This window comes from Camelus bactrianus, chromosome 10, assembly GCF_048773025.1.
Source record: "Camelus bactrianus isolate YW-2024 breed Bactrian camel chromosome 10, ASM4877302v1, whole genome shotgun sequence".
In the NCBI taxonomy this organism is placed as follows: domain Eukaryota; kingdom Metazoa; phylum Chordata; class Mammalia; order Artiodactyla; family Camelidae; genus Camelus; species Camelus bactrianus.
Window position 1 is genome coordinate 9,071,689 of NC_133548.1, and position 19,601 is coordinate 9,091,289.

Below are 19,601 nucleotides of genomic sequence, written 5' to 3' on the forward strand. Positions count from 1 at the left end.
ATCGATACATTCAACAAATACTGCACACCAATGCACCAAGTTACAAGCATCTTACAAAATGTTTGAAGTGCAGGATAGAGAAGACAGAACCCATGCCTGCCTTCCGGGATCTTACATATACAGTAACAGGGAAGACAATCCAAAAGTGATTTATAGGTCTACAATACACAGTTATACATATGAATATACATTGTATGGTATGGTTATTAATCTTCACTACTTAAAAGCTACAAATATCAACTCAAAGTTCATCATTTGTATTTTAACTTTGTTTATGGTATCTTTTGTCTTATGGCTTTTCATTTTTGTTTTTGTATGATTTCATTTATATGAAACTCTAGAACATGCAACGTTACCTGGTCAACATTGAAAAATATCAGAAGAGTGGTTGTCTTGGGGGATCCAGGGGAAATCCACTGGAAAGGGATACAAAGGATCTTTCTGGGGTAATGGAAGTGTTCTGCATTTTGTTTCAGCTGTATTCAAGTGTCAAAATGTATTTAATTAAATACCTAAAATTCTGCATTTTATTTAATTATACCTTAATTTTAAAAAATTAAATCACTCATTCTTACAAAGAAAAGAACAGTTTTGTCTGTTTTTTACCTACTTGATTCCAGTCAGCTTCATATTCCAATAACTGTATTCATAATTTTTTTTCTAGATATGCCTCTCAAAGATTTAACTTCATGTATTTTCAATTTTTCAAGCTTTTGTAGGACCACATCCTTTATTCTTTTTCCCTGAGTGCTCTGTCCAACTGAAAGGACTTACTAGAAACTACCTTAATCCATTCATACATTTTAAACTGTGTGACAGCCATGTCCTTGACTTGGTCATTACCCTGAGGATTCATCTTAATCAGCCTTTGTTACTCCAAGGATTTCTCGATTTTCTCGATTTCTCGACTTTCTCTGAAAGTCTGGGGAATTTTGGATTCATGATTTTCCTCTTCATTCCCACTTGCAAAGAGGCCAATTCTGTTCTAAGTTCAACTCTTTCTTGTAATCAAATGCTCCTGATAGTCAAGGCACTCTAGTAACATTCCACTTTGCCATCTTGTTATGTTTTAGAGCTCTTTCAGGAATTGTAGTGTCATTGATTTTCTCTCCTTTGGCAGATTCTTTATTTTCTGAAGATTTTGGCTTTTTTCTTTGGTGCAGTTCTATAGCTGGTCCTTCCTGCTCCACCATCATCTCATGGAGGCTGGGGGTGGGGTCGGGGGCCCCTCTGGCTCCCTCACAGCCCAAGAGTCTCCTGCCCTCCTTGTCGGTGAACCAGTCAGCCACCCAGATTTTCATCTTTAAGTGGTTAAATCTGCCAGTTGGCTTCTCCAAGGCTTTTGACAGCCTCAGAAGAACACTCCCTATCCCAAAATTCTAAAAGATAATCTTCTATATATACTCTTCTAATAACTTTATAGGGTTATTTTTTTAAAGGCTTGGATGTTTAATCCATCTGGAACGTATTTTGAAACAGAGTGAGTCATTTTTCCCCACATGACTATCAATTGTTTCAACAACTCTTGTTGAACCCATTTTTTCTCTCCTAATTTGAAATGCCAATTTAGCATCTACCAAGTTCCCATTATGGGGGTAGGGCCGTGTAGTTGCATTGATCTACTCCTCTCTTCCTGTGCCCATACCAACTGCTTTACAGTACTTCGTAGGACTTTCTCTTTTAATATCAGGGAGGGCAAATCTGTCCTCATAACCATTTTTCCCCCAAGTTTTATCAGCTCTTCTGCACACTCTTCCACATAAACTTTAGAATCATTTGTCAGGATTCCAAAAGACCACTGAGTTTCATAGAAATTGCTTTGAATGTATAGGTTTGTTTGGGGAGAACTGATATCTTTATAAAACTGACACTGGCCATCTAAAAACATGGTGACTTCAGTTATGCAAGTTTTCTTTTCGGTCCAGCAGTAAACATTTAAAGTTTTCTTCACATGTTTCCCATGAACTTTATTCCTAGGTACTTTAAGCTTTTGCTGCAAATATAAGTGCAAATTTTTTTTTCTTTCATTAGGTTTTCTAACTGGTTTTTACTGTTATATAGGAAAATTTTGCATCTGGTGACTTTGTCTCTCAACCTAATATTTTTCTAAAGGTTTCTGAAAACAAAACTCACATGGGATTTCTCAGGCTAGAAATCCTTTAGTGTTTCACTTCCATGTCGGTCCAGGATAAAATTTAACCCCTTTTTTACTGCACACAACCCTTCCTGACCTTGCCCCTATACTATCCTTCCAGTCCTCTCCAAGATGGACTTCACGTTCCAGGCCAACACATTTTCTTACAGTGCCTTGGACAGGCCATGCACTTCCACCCCTTACACCTTTGTATATGCTGCTGTCTCTGCTTGGAATTCTCTCCTCCGTTTCACCTTCCTTTTTACTTTTCCTTCAGCCTTAGCTAAAGGGTCACTTTCTTCGGAAGCCTTCCCTGACCTGTATCCCAGACTGGGTAAGGTGCCCCTTGTCTGTGTTCTCCCACCCTCCTTCTTTTTACTTCACTATGCTAGAGTATGTAGCTCTTGCCCCATTAAAGTTTTTTCTCCCTTAAAGTAATGCACATTCATTTTGAAATGAATCAAGACCCAGACATGAGAAGTCGCCGTAATTCCCTCAGCAACTTGTTTTAATATTTTAGTAAAATTCCTTTTAAAAAAAAGTTTTTAAGGTTTGGAAGTACAGGTACACGTTTGTGAACATACTGAAAAGGGTCCTGGGTAGGTCTTCTACGTACTGAAGGACCTGGCTAAGAAAAGGGAACCTCAAGGTCAGCAGACTAGGGGTAGGCGCTGGGCCTAGCTCCTGTTTGCCACCGGCGAATTCACATCCACTCAGTGCCGGGTACACAGCTGCAAGCCACATGCAGTGCCCCCGCCCCTTCAGGGTCCCGCCATCTGTCGCGCACATTCAGCGCCATCAGATTCCCTCCAACGACAACCCCGGGAGTGGCTCCCTACAGGGCCTCCTCAGCCTGAGGCTCCTGGGACTGGGGCCCGATAAAAGAGACCTTTTCAAAATGGCCTCGCAGCATCGTTTCCAGATCCCAGAGCCTTCTTCCCTCTTTCCTAGCCCCCAGGCCTCTGAGTTTTAAGCTACGGCGATTTTCTCAGAACCCATGAGGCTCAATCCCACAACTCCCTCGGGAAGGCAGTTTCCGCGTCTCTCGGGAAACACAGCCCGCCCAGCCTTTGTTGTAGAAACTGCACGAGGAGCCATGTTTGCTTTCAGCAAAAGGCGGACAGGGTGGCCAGAGCCTGAACGGGCAGCCGACCCGCGACCGGCCGTGGGCCCCACCCCGCCTGCATTTGGCCGCTTCCTAAGCTTTGCGGAAGAGAAAGCGAGCCCTTTCCCAGGCTCTGACTCACTCGGCCTCCCAGGGCCAATGTTCCCCCTCCAGGTTCCGTATTTGCAATACGAGGTAATCGCCTCGGGGTGCGGGAACTGCTGCTTTACCGCTCATTTTAAACGAGCCCTTGGCCAATAGTCTCGGGGTGCCCCTTGGGGCCGTCGAATAGCCCCGACGTCCCAGGGGCCAGGGGCAGTTTCCCATCGGTTCCAAGGCCCAGGAGGCCACTGGGGTCTAAGCTCTGAGCTAGGTTTCCCGCCCCCGATCACGTCTTCGGTCCATCCCACGCGCCGCGCCCCAAGCTCCGGGATCTAGCCGCGGCCCCTTCCCCGCCCCTCCCTCCCCCCACCTCCCCAGCGGGGCGGGGGGGCCGCGCGCCCACCGAAAGGGGCGGGGCCCTGAGCGGCGGGCGGCGTGATTGGCCGCGGCGGACTTGACGCCCGCTCCGCTATAAGAATCGGGCGACGGCCACCTGCGCCACAGTCTTCGCGGAGAGTCGCCGCGGTTTCCTGCTTCAACAGTGCTTGGACGGAACCCGGCGCTCGTCCCCCGCCCCGGCCGGCCACTCAGAGCCAGCCCTCGCCACCTCTTCACAGCGCCCTCCGACCGCCCCAAGGTCCCCGCCGCCGCTCCAGCGCCGCGCAGCCGCCGCCGCCGCCACCGCCACCGCCTCTTCTCAGCCGCCCGCCATGACGACCGCGTACACCTCGCAGGTGCGCCAGAACTACCACCAGGACTCGGAGGCTGCCATCAACCGCCAGATCAACCTGGAGCTGTACGCCTCCTACGTCTACCTGTCCATGGTGAGTGCCAGCGGGCCCGCGAGCAGCGGGCGCGGCCTCCCTGGGCGGCGGGGCGGGGGTGTGGCTACCGGGAGGGCCCTCCCGCCTCCCGCCTCCCGCCTCCCGCCTCCGGCCTCCGTGCGCCCTTCTGGAAAACGGAGGCTACTCGAGATCCCCCAGGACTTCTGCGCAGAAATCCTGAGCAGGTGGCCTTTCCGACTGCCCCCTAGGAGTGCCACCTTGTATGCCAGGGCCGCCTCGGCGCACCTTTTTTTATTTAAAGCGAGCCTAGTTTCCTCCCGGGGTTGCCACCAGTACAATCCTGCAAGTAGGAAAGTGGATTTTCGCGTTTCCATCCCTTCCTCTGCATCCGATCACGTGGTCCGGAGGGGGCGGAGAGGTCCAGCTCCGGTTTCCCTTCCCCCCCGTATGGCGGTGCCTGCTGGGTAATGGTGTCGAGTGGCAACTATGGGGGCTGGGGCGAAGTGGTTTATCTCGTGGGCCGACCACTCCCGAGCAACCGTCTCCTCCTCTCTGCTCTGCTTATCTCTAAGTCCCACTTGAATTGCAGCAGATCTCTAGATACCTCCCCATGTGCTGACACAAAGTTGTCTTAGTCAACCGTCTTTGTGCCTGGGTACTTAATTCTTTATCCTTTTTGTGTCAAAGAGTTGTGGCCCAACTGAACCCTTAGTTCTTGGGTAAGGTCCACCAGCAGTTTTGAGGCCAGGCATTTTTCCATGCAGTAATCGGTGGAATCCGGTTTCCAAAATACTGGTTTTAAGCGGTGTGGCGGGAGTCTTAGAATTGTTTTACTGTTGTGCAAATCACCCAAGAATAGACATGTTCCAGATGGGTCTGGAACAGGCCTGGATTTTATGACTGTCATTCCATTTCAGGAACACCTGAATACAGCAAGGGTCTAAAACGGAATCAAATTTTTCTTTCTACTGTTAATATATTTAATTACATTAACATTGCCCACAACTGTCACCTTGCTAGTGGGTTAATTTTAGAAATCCATCGGTCTGCTGTGAGCTGGCAAGCTCATGTTTTAACATGGATTAATCAGGGAGGAGAGGAAGAAGGCCCTAATAGTGCAGGGTAAATACTCCAGCATTCTCTCTTCAACCACATTTGACCCTGACTGTAAGAACTTCACTTTGCACTAATACAGATCCTTCAGATGGTTCATGGTGGAGGCAATTCCCATGGTATTTTAAATGTTCCTTGTATTAAACTTTTAATTTCAAGGACCACGTTTCATTTTTGTGTTTCAGATTAAAAACTGTCTACTGTTGTGTTCAATTCAGGAACACAACCTGCCTCCCAGTCTCCTTAGGCCCAGACCCCTTCTTGCTGGGCTTTAAGAAAGGAAGCCTTGGTGAGCAGATGGCCTTCCTTTAGGAATCCCTAACATGTTCATGTTCCACTTTAAGTCATACTACTTTGACCGTGATGATGTGGCTTTGAAGAACTTTGCCAAATACTTTCTTCACCAATCTCACGAGGAGAGGGAACATGCTGAGAAACTGATGAAGCTGCAGAACCAACGAGGTGGCCGAATCTTCCTTCAGGATATCAAGGTGAATGAAAGGTCCCAGGTTTGTCATGCCTCATCTATCTGTTAGGCCTCAGGTGTCAGAACTCATTGAGAGGAGCAGTTGCCCTTATCAGATGAGGATGCTTTTGTGCTATTTGGGCCTACCACCTTAAGCTAAAGTGGGTAAACAGTAATGGGCAAGGATGTTAAGTTGGAAGCTGTTGTCAAGGGAAACTTGGATGTTCCTTTTGCCAGAGCGCAGTGGTTACACATTGGGTGCTTGCTGATTTGTGACTGAAGTGGTAGAGACTGTAGATACATTGACCTAACATCCTCTCGTGCAGAAACCAGACTATGACGACTGGGAGAATGGGCTGAATGCAATGGAATGTGCGCTACACTTGGAAAAAAGTGTGAATCAGTCACTACTGGAATTGCACAAACTGGCCACTGACAAAAATGACCCCCACGTGAGTATCAGCAGCCTGGGAGTAAATGCAGGAAATATTTGCCTTAGAGGCTGGGAAAGCTTACCGGTAACTTTCTTCTGTATTCTGTTTTCTAGTTGTGTGACTTCCTTGAGACGCATTACCTGAATGAGCAGGTGAAATCCATCAAAGAATTGGGTGACCATGTAACCAACTTGCGCAAGATGGGGGCCCCCGAATCTGGCATGGCGGAGTATCTCTTTGACAAGCACACCCTGGGAAGCAGTGATAATGAGAGCTAAGCCTTAGGCTGGCTTCCTGGAGCCACAGGGGTGACCTCCCTGGTCACCAAGGCAGTGCATGCATGTTTGGGTTACCTTTACCTTTTCTATAAGTTGTACCAAAACATCTACTTAACGTTCTTTCCTTAGTACCATTCCTTCAAATAAAGTAATTTGGTACCCAGCTGTTGTCTTCAAGTTCTTGGGATGGGCTACAAATGTATCTAGACCATCTTTGTTAACTTTGTGAGTGCCACAGCTCAATCACACTAATGAAAATGAAACTTAGGATTTATATTTATTAAATTCCTTAGTTTGGGAAAGATACCAAGGCTTCAGTTTGTTGAATTCAGACAGGATGTAGGACTTATGATTCTGAATTAGGTGTTTTATATTACATGTTTCCAGCAGTTGTTACCTTTCACAGTTTATATGAAACTAGTAATTTTAGTTACCTTTTAAGCTAACCATTTAATTCAGGCTGTCATGGGGACATATTCTTCAGTGTGGACAGCTATATGGCTATGGCTGGATCAGTGTCCTGCTGGTGTACACGCAGGTAGGACCAGGCCGGTGAAGCATCCCCCTTGGAAATGGGCTAGGAATGTGCTTCATCCCTAGTGAGAATTAGAAAGTTTACAACATGAATATGGAAAGATACCTTCATTTCAAAATAAAAATAGCTGCAGTAGGGGGGCAGAGGTAGAATCATCTTAAATGTTAACCAGTGAGTGGTGCTGGGAGACTGCAGAGCCATCTGCATCCTTGCTGGCAACTACATTAACATCCTTCCCTAAATCGGCCATAGTGATTTGTAAGTTTCTGGCCCTAGAAGCAAGACAGGTGGTAGCCCTTTTCAGTTTTCAATACAACGCTCTGTCTGACCACAGAATAACTGCTTGAGATTCTGAGAATAGAAAGTTACACTTCCTAGGTCGTGATTAGGGGTGGGGTAGGGTGTATCTAATTGGTGAGTGTCCAGGAAATCTGGAATAAAAGGAGATACCTAATGGTTTTGGGACAGCTTTGGGTCTAAGGAAGCAAGAAGAGCTCATTTAAATTGGGAAGTTTTGGTGAGGCCCCCAAAGCAGTCAGGTAACTCAAGGGACCTGGATGCCCCCACCTTACCATCTGCCAGTTCCCAGGGATGCGGTACCCTTCCCAGGAGTGCTTCAGGACCACCGTCAAGGGCTTAGGGCTGTGCTCGTGCGATCTCCCTACTAAGCCTGGGCAGTAAGTTGAGTTCTTGGGCTACAGCCTCGAGCCCTCAGTTCTGCCCCATGTTTCTGTGTCAGCCACCCCTGCTAAAAGTGAGCTGAGCCCATTGGCAACATCAGCCCACCTAAGCCTGGCCTGGTGGTCCTTCAACATCACTCCTGTCAGTGCAACCTCATCTTACACCTGGGTCCCAGAGAAGCCTTGGTGATGTCAGGCTCTTGGGTAGAATAAGCAAAAGTCCCCGACACTTCCCTAGGGCCCTTGCTGTGGCAGCCAGCTGTGTGCCCCAAGCCAGTGCTGGGCAGAGGCCCAGGATGCTCCGGCAGCCATAGTACGAGAATTGTGAAAGAAAGGTAGGCTTCAGAGCAAGGAAGCTGGTGGGGGCCACCCATGGGGGCTGGGGGTTCAGTGGCCCTGGTTTGGGTGGAGGACAGACCTGTTTTCCAAGGCCCAGTAGGGGTCTCCATGATCTTCAAGGATAGTGTGTAGGTTGCTTGTTGATTGTTCCAGATGTGGTTCTCTGAGATGTTCAGGGGCCTCTGACATATCTGTCAAGTTAAACTCAACAGTTTTCCTCCTCACGTGACCCACTTCTGGGTTCTCGGTCAAGGCCTCAGCACTCTCTGGGAGCAATTCAAAACTCTTCTTGGTCCTGGGAGTCGCAGGCTGAAGGCTTTGGTCTTTGACAGTGTCATCTATGCCTGAGACCCTGCGAAGACTTGCTGACTGTCCAGGTGGGAAGACCATAGGGGTGTGGCTGAGGGGTGTCTGTGGGGCACTGTGGTAACCTGACCACCCATAGAGTCCCACAGACTTGAAGGCATCCTCCTCCTTAATCTTCCAGGCCTTGCCATCTTCCTGGTCACTAGAACCATGTTCGGCTCCCCCGAGGTTCTTGGACTGGCCCTCATGGAGAAGGGCCTCTTTCTTGGGCCAGAGTAGTTTGGTCTTTGAGTTTGTCCTGGGGGGCTGGCGGTCGTGAGATTGCAGCCCTAGGAAGCGGCCAATGATGCCCTTGTGAGCACCGTCCTCCTCCTCCTTCTCTGGGTCTGGCTGAAACTCCATATCTGCCTTACCCAGACTGGAAAGAAGCAAGAGACTCAGGGGTTAGTGGAGGGATGAAGGCTGGAAGCCTGGCTTGACTTCTTAACCCCCTCGTCTCCCTCCTGCTGGCCCAAGGCCAAGAATGCACAGCCTCCCTCTGTTCCCCAGGTACAGATGGTCATGTGAGGCCCAGAAGGGACTCTGGGTAAGCCAGGGATTTGTGGTTCCAAGTGGGGAGCAGCATCCACACCCAAGGAGAGAGGTCTGGCTTCCTGGGAGCCCAGGGTCTTTCCTCTGCCAGAGAAAGCCTATCTGCCCCAGAGTGTGGCCTGCCCTCGCCCGTGTCCAAATTCTCCCTGTGCTTCAAGGCCCAGCCCCAGGTCCAACTGCAGGCCACCTCTCAGGCAGCCAAAACTGATCTCTGGTCTATACTCTGTCTCTTCCCAGGGATCCAGGACTTTGTACCTTGTATTCAGAGCTTGAGCCTTTGGTTTGAACTCCCTCACTAGATTGTGCGTTTCTTGGCAGCGAAGTCTATGTGTTGTCATTCTCTGTTATCCACCCTCCCCAGCTGCTGGACTGCAAACCAGGTAGAACTCAGAGGCGACCTCCAAAAATGTTTCTGACTTAAGCAAGCCTCCATCCTTGATCATTTGATCACTTACCCAAACCTTCCACACACCAGTTAGAGACTAGCTAATTCTAATTACGGCTTACTCAGTTCTTAAAAAGAGAACAGTCGGGGAGGGTATAGCTCAAGTGGTAAAGTGCATGCCTGGCATGCACAAGGTCCTGGTTCAATCCCCAGTACCTCCTCCAAAAAATAAATAAATAAATAAACCTAAGTACCTCCCTCCCCCAACCAAAAAAAAGAGAACAGTGCTTTTAATACTGTGGAAGAAAACCTTGATGGTACGGACCCTGACATGCAGCAAACATTCTCTCGAGGCCTCACCACTCTGTCACCCTGGGGAGAGAGGGCTACAGCTTGAAAGGGATGCTGACCAGATCAGGACCCACAGGGGGAAGCTTGGCTGCTGAGGCCTGTGCACTGCAGTAAGAAGTCTACTCAGCAGGTACCTGTGATGGCCCAGCCTCCTGCTCCCTTGCCCAGGGGACCCCATCCACTCCCCATCCAAACATCCCAGCTTATCAGAAAACAGTTCTGAACCAGAGCCAGGAACCAGGCCCTGACACCCCAGCTGCACCACTAATCACTGACTGCCCTCGAGTAAGTCCCTTCTCTCTCTGAGCCTCAGTCTCCAACTCTGGTCACAGGGGACTTAGATTGGAGGTACCAAAGGGCCTTCATAGCCTTAAGAGTCTTCACACAGTACAAGGTAAGGGTTGAGGGTGTGGTGTTGGAACTAGACATACCTGGCCCACGTGTGCTGCTCACTAGCTATGTGACCTTGGGTTGGGCAACTGACTTAATCTCTCTGAACTGGACTTAATTATCTGAAAACTGGAGATAACAAACCAAGGTTATTGGGAGGAAAAAAAATAGCTGAAAAAATATATAAAGAGCTTAATATAACGTCCAGCCCTGACTAGGCACCCACTATGCATGAACTAGTGCTATTACAAGGTCTTGGGCAGGCCCTTGCCCTTGGAGTTTTCTACCCACCAAAGTGGTTCCCTGGCACTTCCTACCTGATGTTGAAGGTGGATCCAAAAAAGGAGGGTCGGCGAGACTGGGCAGAGGCAGCTGTGTAGGGGGGATGTGGTTCTGGCTCGTTCCAGTACATGTCCCGCTCCATGGGGGGCAGGTCCTGGTGCATCTCATCTACAGCCAACAGGGACACCTGGTCATCAGGGACAGAAGGAGAAGTCCAACAGAAAGGTCAGCCTGAGCAGGAGGGTGCATTTGCCAGGTGGCTTGGAGAGCTCATTTCCCTCTCTCTGGGCCTCAGATTCCCTGCTTGTGAAACGGGGAGACTGACGCCTGCCTGCAGCCTCAAAATTCAGGCTGAGAATCCTGTGAGTGAATAGGCCAGGGGCAATTCACTGTGGGGTCTCCCTACGGAACTGTGGGGTCCCCCTCCCCGGGTCTAGTTTGGGGAGGGTCCATGGGGACAGGCTTTCTTCCTCCCTTCATACCTGCAAGCTCCTGTCCACAATCCAGTTGGTCTCAAAGTCATCATCATCCTCTCCAAATGGGTTGATGAGCTGCTCTGCCACCTTGATAGGGTAGGTGAGGCTCTGGAAATCCTCAGATGGAACCCCTCATAGCCTTGCTCCATTCTTAAACCTTGGCTCCTGCATTTCCACCCCTCTGACCCCCTCAACAATGCCCTTCCCTCCTGATCAGTGTCTCTGAAGCCACTGCGTATGGACCCTCCTCTCATGGCTGGCCACGACCCTCTGGGCCACGCCCACAGCCGGCTTTGTCCCCGGAGAGGCTTACCTTCAGCCAACCGGCATAGAAAAAGAACTGCAGGAACGTGAAGAGGGGCACAACAAGGTCCATTTCGTGGCCGGGGTAGGCTTTGGCTGGGTTCAGAAACTGCCGCCCAATCAGGCAAGCCAGGAAGAAGCTGTAGACCGCCACGGTCACCACCTGGGAGGGAAAAGAGACGGTGGCAGATATGGGCTGGGTGGGGAACCTGGGGTCAGGAAGGTCCCTAGGTTGGGGGCACAGGCCTTGCTCTGACTTGCACACTCGCGTGACTTTGGGTCAATGCGGTCTCCTCTTTCTTTTTCTTTCTTTTTTTCTTTTTTTGGGGGGATGGGGATGGGGGAGATAATTCAATTGATTATTTATTTATTTGTTTGTTTGTTTATTTATTTATTTATAATGGAGGTACTGGGGATTGAACCCTCCCCACTCTGTGGTCTCCTCTTTAAAATGAGATAATCACACTGCCTCCACTACCTGGACAGGCAGGGGCTGGACACTTTGAACTTGGCACTAGAGCAAACCTGCAAAGTCCAGACCCGACTCCCAGGGTGAGCCTCTTCTTCAGCCTCTAAATGAGCCCTTCCCATCATAGGCTGCTTCCTGAGTCCTCCTAGCCTCAACTTCCCAAAGGGGCTGCTTCACCAGCCTAGTCCTCACCTGAGTGTACACCAGCGGGACACTGATCCAGTCGTAGGCATACAGGTGTCCACACTGACTACGCAAGGTGTTCATTTCCTAGGGGGGCAGGAGGGAGGATTGGGTTTTTGACCACCACCTGCTCTCCTGGGCTCCCCTCACCAGCTCTTCCAGGTCTGGTGCTCATGGTCCAGCCCTGGCTTTGTGGTCATGGCATCTCACTTAACTACTCTGTGCCTCAGCCTCCTCATCTATCAAAAAGGAACCAAGATCTCAGAGGCTCAACTTAGAGAGGGGATGGGAGAGAAATTGGAAAGGGGCCACCTTGGGCTATGGAAGTCTGTTGGAAAAGATCCTATAGTCCCCAGGCAGGCTCTGGGAAGACCCTCAAGGACTCAAGCCTTCTCTTTGGAGGAAACCTTGTTCCACGTGGGACACGACCCTCCCCGCTCCGCAGCAGCGTCATCTGGGTAGGGGGCTCACGTTGAGCAGGCTCTGGAGCAGGACAGGGTCCCGGATTCGACCTTCAATCCAGGCCTTTGTTGACAGGTTGGCAAACCATACCCAGGGCATCCAGAACGAGTTGTGTGGCAAGCTCAGTTTTTCCAAGTGTTTGTGTTCCAAAGGGGTCATAAAGCCTGCGGGGTAGAGTGGAGAAGGCAGAGGGTAGGGGAGCCTGCAGAAGGGGTGGCTGGCCCTGCAGGGCCCAGAGTTCAGGCCCGAGTCCATGCGGAGCCCACAGGGACATCAGAGCTCCTTTGCCATCCTCTTTCTTTCACCAAATAACCGCTGAGTGTCTACTCTGTGCTGCTCTGGGCTGAGCATGCGAGAGGGATCTTATTAACCAGGATCAGGCAAGGCCAGAGGTTGCTGTATAGACCGAGGTTGCTAATGTGCAGACTGGAAACCGGAGAACAGGAACGCGGAGGGCAGAGAGAGGTAGACCCGAGTTCCTCACCAGTTCCCAAAGCCGCACTCTGGCCCTCAACCCTCACTCTTCCCTCATCCCTCAAGAGTCCTTAGCCTTGTCTCAAAGCCCTATCACCCAAAGGTCGGTTCCTGGCCTCTTCCCACCTTCAGACCCCTGACTCCGCCCCGCCCAATTCAGGCTTCTAGGTCTCCACCCGACCCGGCTCCTGGCCCCACCCAATCCTCTGCACAGGGGCCCCTGGCTCTCCCCCCCCGCCCCCGCCCCCGCCCCCGTCGGCCTATGGCCCCGCCCGCTGCCCCGCCCGGCCCCGCCCACCTGCTTTCACCAGGTGTTGGGGACTGGGAAAACGCTTGTAGACCGCGGCGCTGACGCTGCGCAGGATGAGCACGTTGCCCAGATTGGCGTAGCGCATGAGCGTGCGCCGCAGCAGCCGGCCTTTCTCGTCCTTGCCCTCGACGAAGCTCGACACGAGGTTCATGAGGCGGTCGGGCCACGGCAGGTTCTCGTACTGGTTCCACCAGCGGGTCACGACCAGCGTCACGTAGAAGCCTGGGCAGGAGGGGGCGGGGGGCGAGGGGCGAAGGCCCAGGCTGCGGCCAGAGCCCAGCGAGGGCGACGCCTCGGTGTCTCCGTCTTTCTAATGGGGATGTCAGGCGCTCGGGATGGGGAGACCATCAGACCCTCGCATGAAGGAGCAAGCCTCGAGTTTTCTCTCTGGGGGCCCCACTGCCTTACCCAGGAATCCGCCAGACCCCTCCCTTCCTGCGCAAGGCTCCAGGGACGACTATCATGTCAGTGCTGCCCTTAGAAAGTGGGGTGCAGAAAGCTAACAGCACGACGTCCTTCCTGACGTCTAACTTCAGTCCCTCTGGCTTCAGGCTCCTCATGTCCCTCAACTACCAAGAGACACTGACATGCCACTGGCCTTGCCCAGATAGCTTCCCCTGATCTGCCTGTCTGGAGCCTGGAGCAGCCACCCGGACCCCAACACGCAGAAGGGGGAGCTCACCCAGCACGAAGGAAATAGGAATGAGCTGGATGTAGCCATCACAATACAGAGTCAGCTTCTCAAAAATCACCTGCTGTTCGTCAGTGAGGGCCATCCTGGGGGGTGGAGTCAGGGTGGATAAAGATGTGAAGACACTGGGAGGAGATGACTGAGACTGGTCCCGTCCAGCCTGGCCCAGCGTAGGAGTGTGGCTGCCTGACCTCCCCACTGTTCCTTTCACTGGTCCACCTCCGGACCCTCCTGTGGCCTGAGCCAGGTCCCACTCCTTCTCTGGCAGCCCTAAAACCCCAGTGAGTCCTCTTCTCCATGCCTGGAGGAGACCCCCTCAGAAGGTTTCCAAGGTAGTCCGGCTGAAGGAGTCAGTTTTAGGCACCACTGACCCTTTTAAAGAATTCAAAAGACAGTTGTTTGAAAACAGGTTGAAAATAGAATGTTTGGTCAGGAAAGATGAATAGGCAGAGCGCAGAGGGCTTTTATAACAATGAAACTCTTCTGTAAACACTGTGACGGTGGCTATATGTCTGTACACATTGTCCAAACCCACAGAATGTACACCAAGGGTGAACCCTGGTGTCAGCTATGGACTTTGGATGATAATGGTGTGTCAGTGTGGGTTCACTTATTATCACAAATGTCCCACTCTGCAGTGGGATGTTGATGGGGGGGGCTGTGTGTGCGCGGTAGAAGGGGTGGGGTACTGCGGACTCTCTGTATCTTCAGTTCTATTTTGCTATGAACCTAAAACTGCTCTAAAAAATAACATCTAATTTTTTAAGTGTGTGGGTTCCCTAGTAACAACCAAAGGAAACCAATGTGCTTTGTTGTCAGAATCATCATTATAAACTGAAGAATCTCATGTATTTAATATTTTTCAATTCATTGTCATCATGAATGCTTTTTCCATTTCAAGTGCTATCATATATTCTGTGGTTATATATGTTTTATATTTTATTGTTTAAATAAACATTTTAATTAGAAAAAAAAAAAGTGTGGTCTGGACCTGCGAGACTATGTGGGATTCAGGAAAACAGGCTGAGTGGGACCAGGTAAGGCCTGGGTTCCAAGGCTCCTCCCTGGGTTGGAGGAAAGGGTGTTTGAGATGCTTCTGACCTGCCTTGAGCTGCTCTCCCCACCTGCCTCCTCTTCTCTCCTCCCCAGTCTCCAGGGCTTGGCCACAAGCTCAGCTCAGCCCTATAGGTCTCTGTGCAACGGCCCTCCTGGATGGCTGGGGGCCCCGGAATTTCCCCTGGTACCTGTAAATGAAGCGGATGATGTAGTAGCAGAGCAGGAAGATGAGGAACTCGCCATAGAGCAGCTTGTAGATGCTGCCCCGCCAGCACAGCAGCAGGCGGGAGAAGGAGCCAAAACGGGCATTAGCCACTTGGCTTGAGTAGGTGACAGTCATGGCCAGGCACTGGGCTGTGGCGGGTGGGCCTGGGTCCTGGTGGACAGATGAGAGGATACTGATGGGGGTGGGAAGGGACAGGGACCTTGGTCAGAGTCTGTCCAGGACTCATAAGTGACTTTAGCTGGGACCCTTCCCTGCTCTGGGCCTCAGTTCTCCTATCTGGATACTGGGAGGGGAATGGGGTGACCTCTAAGGAGCCAGGGAAGTGAGCTCAGAAGCTGCCATAGCCTTGGTGTGGAAGACACAGAGAGGTCTGTGCCTTTACATTGTATGACCAAAACAACGACAGTAATGTCCATGCACTAGGCTCCATCCTGTATCCCTGTCCCAAGTGCCCAGAACAAAGCCTGGCCAATGGAGATGTTTACTGAATGGTGGCCCCAGGGCCTTTCCACCTGCTGACCCTCCTTCCTGAGGGATGCTCTTCCTAATCTAGCTGTATGGCTCACTCCCACTTCAGGTCACCTCCTCAGAAAGGTCGTCCCCAACCAACCTACCTGGAAATACCATCCCTGTACCACCAGCACTCTCTTTGCCTTGCCTTACTCGATTTTTCTACGTAGCACTTACTGTGTTATACTTGCAATTATATGTTGCAGGCTATCTTCTTGCTCACTGTCTATTCCCTCTTGAGAATGGAAGACCCTATTGTGTTCTCGGAGGAGGTGCTCAGTAAAAACTTACTGAAGCAATGATTGGCACCCCACCCTCCCCCAACTCACTCTGATGCAGCCATATTGGCTGTCTCCGTGCCTGGTGAACACTAAGTTCATTCCCACCTAAGGGCCTTTGCACAAACAAGTGCCCTCACACCTGCACATGTGCTATCTGTGGGTATCCATCACACTCATGTCATCCACCCCCAAGGCCCTCAAAAGCCCCAGCCCAGCCTGTAGGTAACCCCTACTCACAGGTGGGGCTCCAGGCTGGTCAGGAGATCTCACAAAAGTTCTGGCTTCAGGACTGGCGGGACCCTCTGGGGTCCTGTAGCCAGTGCCTCAGCTCATACTTAGGGGCTGGCACTGCCCATATGTATCCTAAGCGGTCACTTGACTCCCTAAGCCAAGGCCTCCACAAAGGAGCCTTTGTCTTGGCCCCTCCTCCATAATCTTCCCATAAGCAGCAGGCACCTTGGTCCAGCCAGGGCCCCTCTAATTCCTTCCGGTGAGGGAGGGCGGTTGTGGGGCTGAGAACAGGGCTGGAATTGGGGGCAACCCCCCTCCACCATGGGCCCTGCCGATTCTGCAGTTTCCTTGGGGCCCTAACCGCCAGAGATTGAAGGATCTGTTTCTTGACGTCTTGCAGGGTGAGCTGTGGGGAGGAGGGGCCGGGGCCTTGGGCCTCATCTCCTGGGCCAGGCGCCATCCAGAGGCGCCTCTGCCCAGGCCCTGTGGGTACCCAAAAGAACATTGGACCACAGTCAGAAATCCTGGCTTCTAGTCCTGGCTCTGCCACCTGATGTGGTAACCCTGGGTGGGGCCTCTGCTCATCTCTAGGCTTCAGTGTCCCTCTCTGGAAAAGGATGGCGTTGCATTAGAATTCCATCACCTCAGTAAGATGATGGAATTCTGCCTATACTCGTGAGGAGCTCTGATTGGCTGCTGGTGACATCATCGGTTATTCAGGCTGTGATTGGCTGGCAGAATCCAGTTAGCAGGTCGGCTTAGAGCTACGGAAAGAGGCGGGGGGGGGGGGGGGGGGCGGGAACGAGGGGACTGCTGTGTCGGGGCCGGGCCTGGTGAGAGATGACACAGCAGCTCTGAGGTTTATGCCGCTGGCTCCCTCCCAGCCCATGCAGTAGTGGAGTGTGCCCGGGTCCCCAAGGGCAGCTGGTTAATACCTCAGCAACTGATTCCATACATTTTAATACATCAGTCCATACGTGAGAGCCCTTCTAAGCCGCTGGAAGTGATGGGTGTCTAGGACATACCTCCTCTTATTTTAAGTGAAAGCTTGAAGCTACAGTGGCCCTTGGTCTTCAGTGACCATAAGAATGGCCTGGAATGTTTACTAAACATGCAGCTTCTCAAGGTCTTTCTCCAGAGTCTGATTCTGCGACCTGAAGGATGCTGCATTTCTAACGAGCACAGTGGGGATTGTAATGCCAGTGGTCTTTGGACCACACTTTCAGAAGCCCTGATTTACGATATGATTTGAGCCTTAAAATAAATCCACTCCTTCCCTCCTTCACTCTCCCCTTCCCTAACCCCGCCCCGCCACCTGGGCCCCATACTCCTTAGTGTTTAACAGTGCTGAGATTGCAGGTGATTGTTGTACATATCATTTTGCCTTTATAATTCTCTGCCTGGAAAGAAAAATTATTTCACAACAACATTGGGTGCTTTTCCAATCACAGCAATCAGGCCATTACTATTAGAAGGGAGTCTCTTCAGATCAGAGACCATCTTTTTGACGTATTTGCTGCATCCCAGCCGCCCGTTCTGTGGGAGACATCATTCCCATCACTGTCCTTAGCTGAACTGGGGAAAGGGGCAGGTTCACTTGAGCCTCAGTCTCCTCATCTGTGAAATGGGACAATAATTCTCGGCAGCTGCAAGAGAATGATGGATGAGAAACGTTTTAGTCAACTCTCCAAACCAGTCATTCTCGTGCCTGACTGCCTGTTAACTTTTCCAGGGGAACATGTACAAGCCCCTAGTGCCTCTGCCCCACCGCCCAGATTCAGTTGGTCTGGGTGGAGCCCTGTCGTTGGTATTTGTTCTAGCTCCCCAGGTGAGTCTAATGGAAAGTGTGGGTTGAGGATCACCGCTCTGACGGAATATTTCCCTTTTTTGTATTCCCTCTTTCCCCACCAACACATACCAACACTCAAGAGAGAGCTTTCCATTTAGCAGATGATTAATAAATATATTTTGAAATTAATATTGAAATATATGCCTGGCACCACACCTGGCATGGGGATGCTCACTCTGTGTTAGTTGAAATAAATGAGCCACCTGCCTTTGAGGGGTCACGTTCCTGCCTCCCCTATGATGGCCACTGGAGGGCGCCCTTGAATAGCTGACTTTGGCCTGGAAAGCCTGGTCCGCAGGCAGTCTGTGTGGATGGTGGAACTGGCACTGGATGGCACCTTCATGTCCTTGACTCTGACCAGCAGCTATAAGAACCATGAAAGGGAGACACTGGAGTCCTCTCTGTCTTTCCCTAAACCTCAGATTCCTTGGCAATATCCAGCAGGACCAGCTGACTCTGCTGCCCCAGCCCCCTTCCCTTCCACATGCCCCAGGATATCCCCAGAGACACCCCGTGAGCAAGTGCTCCTGGTCCCACCTGAGGCACACCCCAGGTACAAGTCATGGTCTTTTCCACTGGGTCTTGGTCATGAATATGTTCCCAGCCAGCTAGGCATGACTCAGGTATACAGAAAGGCCACAGCAAACACTGATCCAAGCCATGCTTGGATGAAGGGCCCCAGGATTGACCCCTACAAGGATGGGGCCCAGCCTCGTCAGGGTTGGCCTCTTCTGTTTTCCATTCTGTAAAATAACGAGTCAAAAAACCATTTCCAACTCCAGAACTGAATCTAATCCGACTTCTGCCTCCAAGAATTCATAGATAGCTAAAAACCAGGGACACACTTAAATAGCTCTATTACAGAGTGGCAGGGCCTAGTAGCTGTGCCAAGTGTATAGAAGTCAAGGAAACCTTTACAGAGATGGGAGAATTTGAGCTGGATCTTGAAGCATGAGTAGGAGTTTGTCTGAGTTGAGAAGGATGGAAGAGCATTACATATCAGGGGAACAGCCCATGAAAAGTCACAGAGACATTACTGAGGGACAGTTCAGTATGGCATTATTATCCACATTTTATAGAGGAGAACCCTGAAGTTCAAAGCCAGTGTTGTCCAAGGTAACATGGCTATAAAGGGCTAGATTGGAACTGGAACCTGGGTCTTCTAATTTTGGAGCCTGTGACTTTTCTACCACCCACCATCACCTCTTCAGGGGTGGTCCGTTTCTGAAGGATGGAGTATTACTTGTTAGGGTAATGGTCTCTGTCAGGGTTAAAGGGAGGTCCAGGGGATAGGGGATGCAGAGAAGAGATTTTGCAATAAAGCCCATGCTCTCGAGCCCTCCAGCAGAGAGCCATCTCTGGGGGCAGGCAGAGCAGAGCCAGGCAGATGGGTGGAGGTTCCAGAAGCAGAATGATATGACTTTCTCAGCTAGGATCACCATGGCAACAGGAGCATCACAGAGGGCCTGCCACTGTGCCCTTCCAGGCCCTATCTCAGCCGGGCAGAAAGGAGAGGACCCAGCTTGGCTGGGGGGCAGTGGGCAGGTGGCCCTGCGGTGGGCCAGCCAGGCCTGGATGCTGCCTCCAGGCTCTGTGTAGGGCACCTGCCAGCCCACACCCCTCTCTTAGGCCAGTCACAGTACAAACAGGACAGAAGCCAAGGGAGAAAAGAAGAGGTCTTGGCACAGCTGGACAGGGAGGAGAAGGGATACTGCCAGCCCAGGGCCAGGAAGCAAGACAGACTACAACACCTCCACCCTGGGGCCAGGCGGCCCTGAAAGGCCAAACAGAGTCATCATTCAAA

The 19,601-nt window shown here is 51.1% G+C and overlaps 2 protein-coding genes across 3 annotated transcripts; one reads left to right on the forward strand and one right to left on the reverse strand.

Annotated features, from left to right (window-relative positions):
- Positions 1-3,899: 3,899 nt before the first annotated feature.
- On the forward strand, positions 3,900-6,580 carry FTH1 (ferritin heavy chain 1). The gene is made up of 4 exons (XM_074371895.1): positions 3,900-4,165; positions 5,584-5,730; positions 6,032-6,157; positions 6,253-6,580. Exons 1-4 carry the CDS (start codon positions 4,052-4,054, stop codon positions 6,415-6,417), a joined length of 552 nt encoding a protein of 183 aa, XP_074227996.1. The 5' UTR covers positions 3,900-4,051; the 3' UTR covers positions 6,418-6,580.
- A 251-nt stretch (positions 6,581-6,831) lies between these two features.
- Positions 6,832-15,068, reverse strand: BEST1 (bestrophin 1). Of its 2 annotated transcripts, XM_010956412.3 has the most exons (10): positions 14,889-15,068; positions 13,636-13,730; positions 12,942-13,175; positions 12,179-12,333; positions 11,717-11,794; positions 11,066-11,218; positions 10,759-10,839; positions 10,312-10,463; positions 8,051-8,695; positions 6,832-7,013 (listed from the first exon to the last, which is right to left on the reverse strand). In XM_010956412.3, the coding sequence occupies exons 1-10, from the start codon at positions 15,038-15,040 to the stop codon at positions 6,995-6,997; spliced, it is 1,764 nt and encodes a 587-aa protein (XP_010954714.2). In that variant the 5' UTR covers positions 15,041-15,068; the 3' UTR covers positions 6,832-6,994. The 2 variants fall into 2 exon arrangements, with proteins under 2 accessions (XP_010954714.2, XP_045373670.2); XM_045517714.2 differs by having other exon boundaries at positions 6,832-8,695.
- Positions 15,069-19,601: the final 4,533 nt, after the last annotated feature.

Excerpts from the sequence above, each read along its gene's own strand:
- BEST1 (XM_045517714.2), bottom strand. The coding sequence starts at position 15,040 with ATGACTGTCACCTACTCAAGCCAAGTGGCTAATGCCCGTTTTGGCTCC. Across the intron at positions 10,840-11,065 it reads TCTATGCCGGTTGGCTGAAG|GTGGCAGAGCAGCTCATCAA; the intron begins GTAAGCCTCTCC and ends TACCCTATCAAG. Across the intron at positions 8,696-10,311 it reads GGATCCACCTTCAACATCAG|TCTGGGTAAGGCAGATATGG; the intron begins GTAGGAAGTGCC and ends GCTTCTTTCCAG.
- FTH1 (XM_074371895.1), top strand. The coding sequence starts at position 4,052 with ATGACGACCGCGTACACCTCGCAGGTGCGCCAGAACTACCACCAGGAC. Across the intron at positions 4,166-5,583 it reads CCTACGTCTACCTGTCCATG|TCATACTACTTTGACCGTGA; the intron begins GTGAGTGCCAGC and ends TTCCACTTTAAG. Across the intron at positions 5,731-6,031 it reads TCTTCCTTCAGGATATCAAG|AAACCAGACTATGACGACTG; the intron begins GTGAATGAAAGG and ends CCTCTCGTGCAG.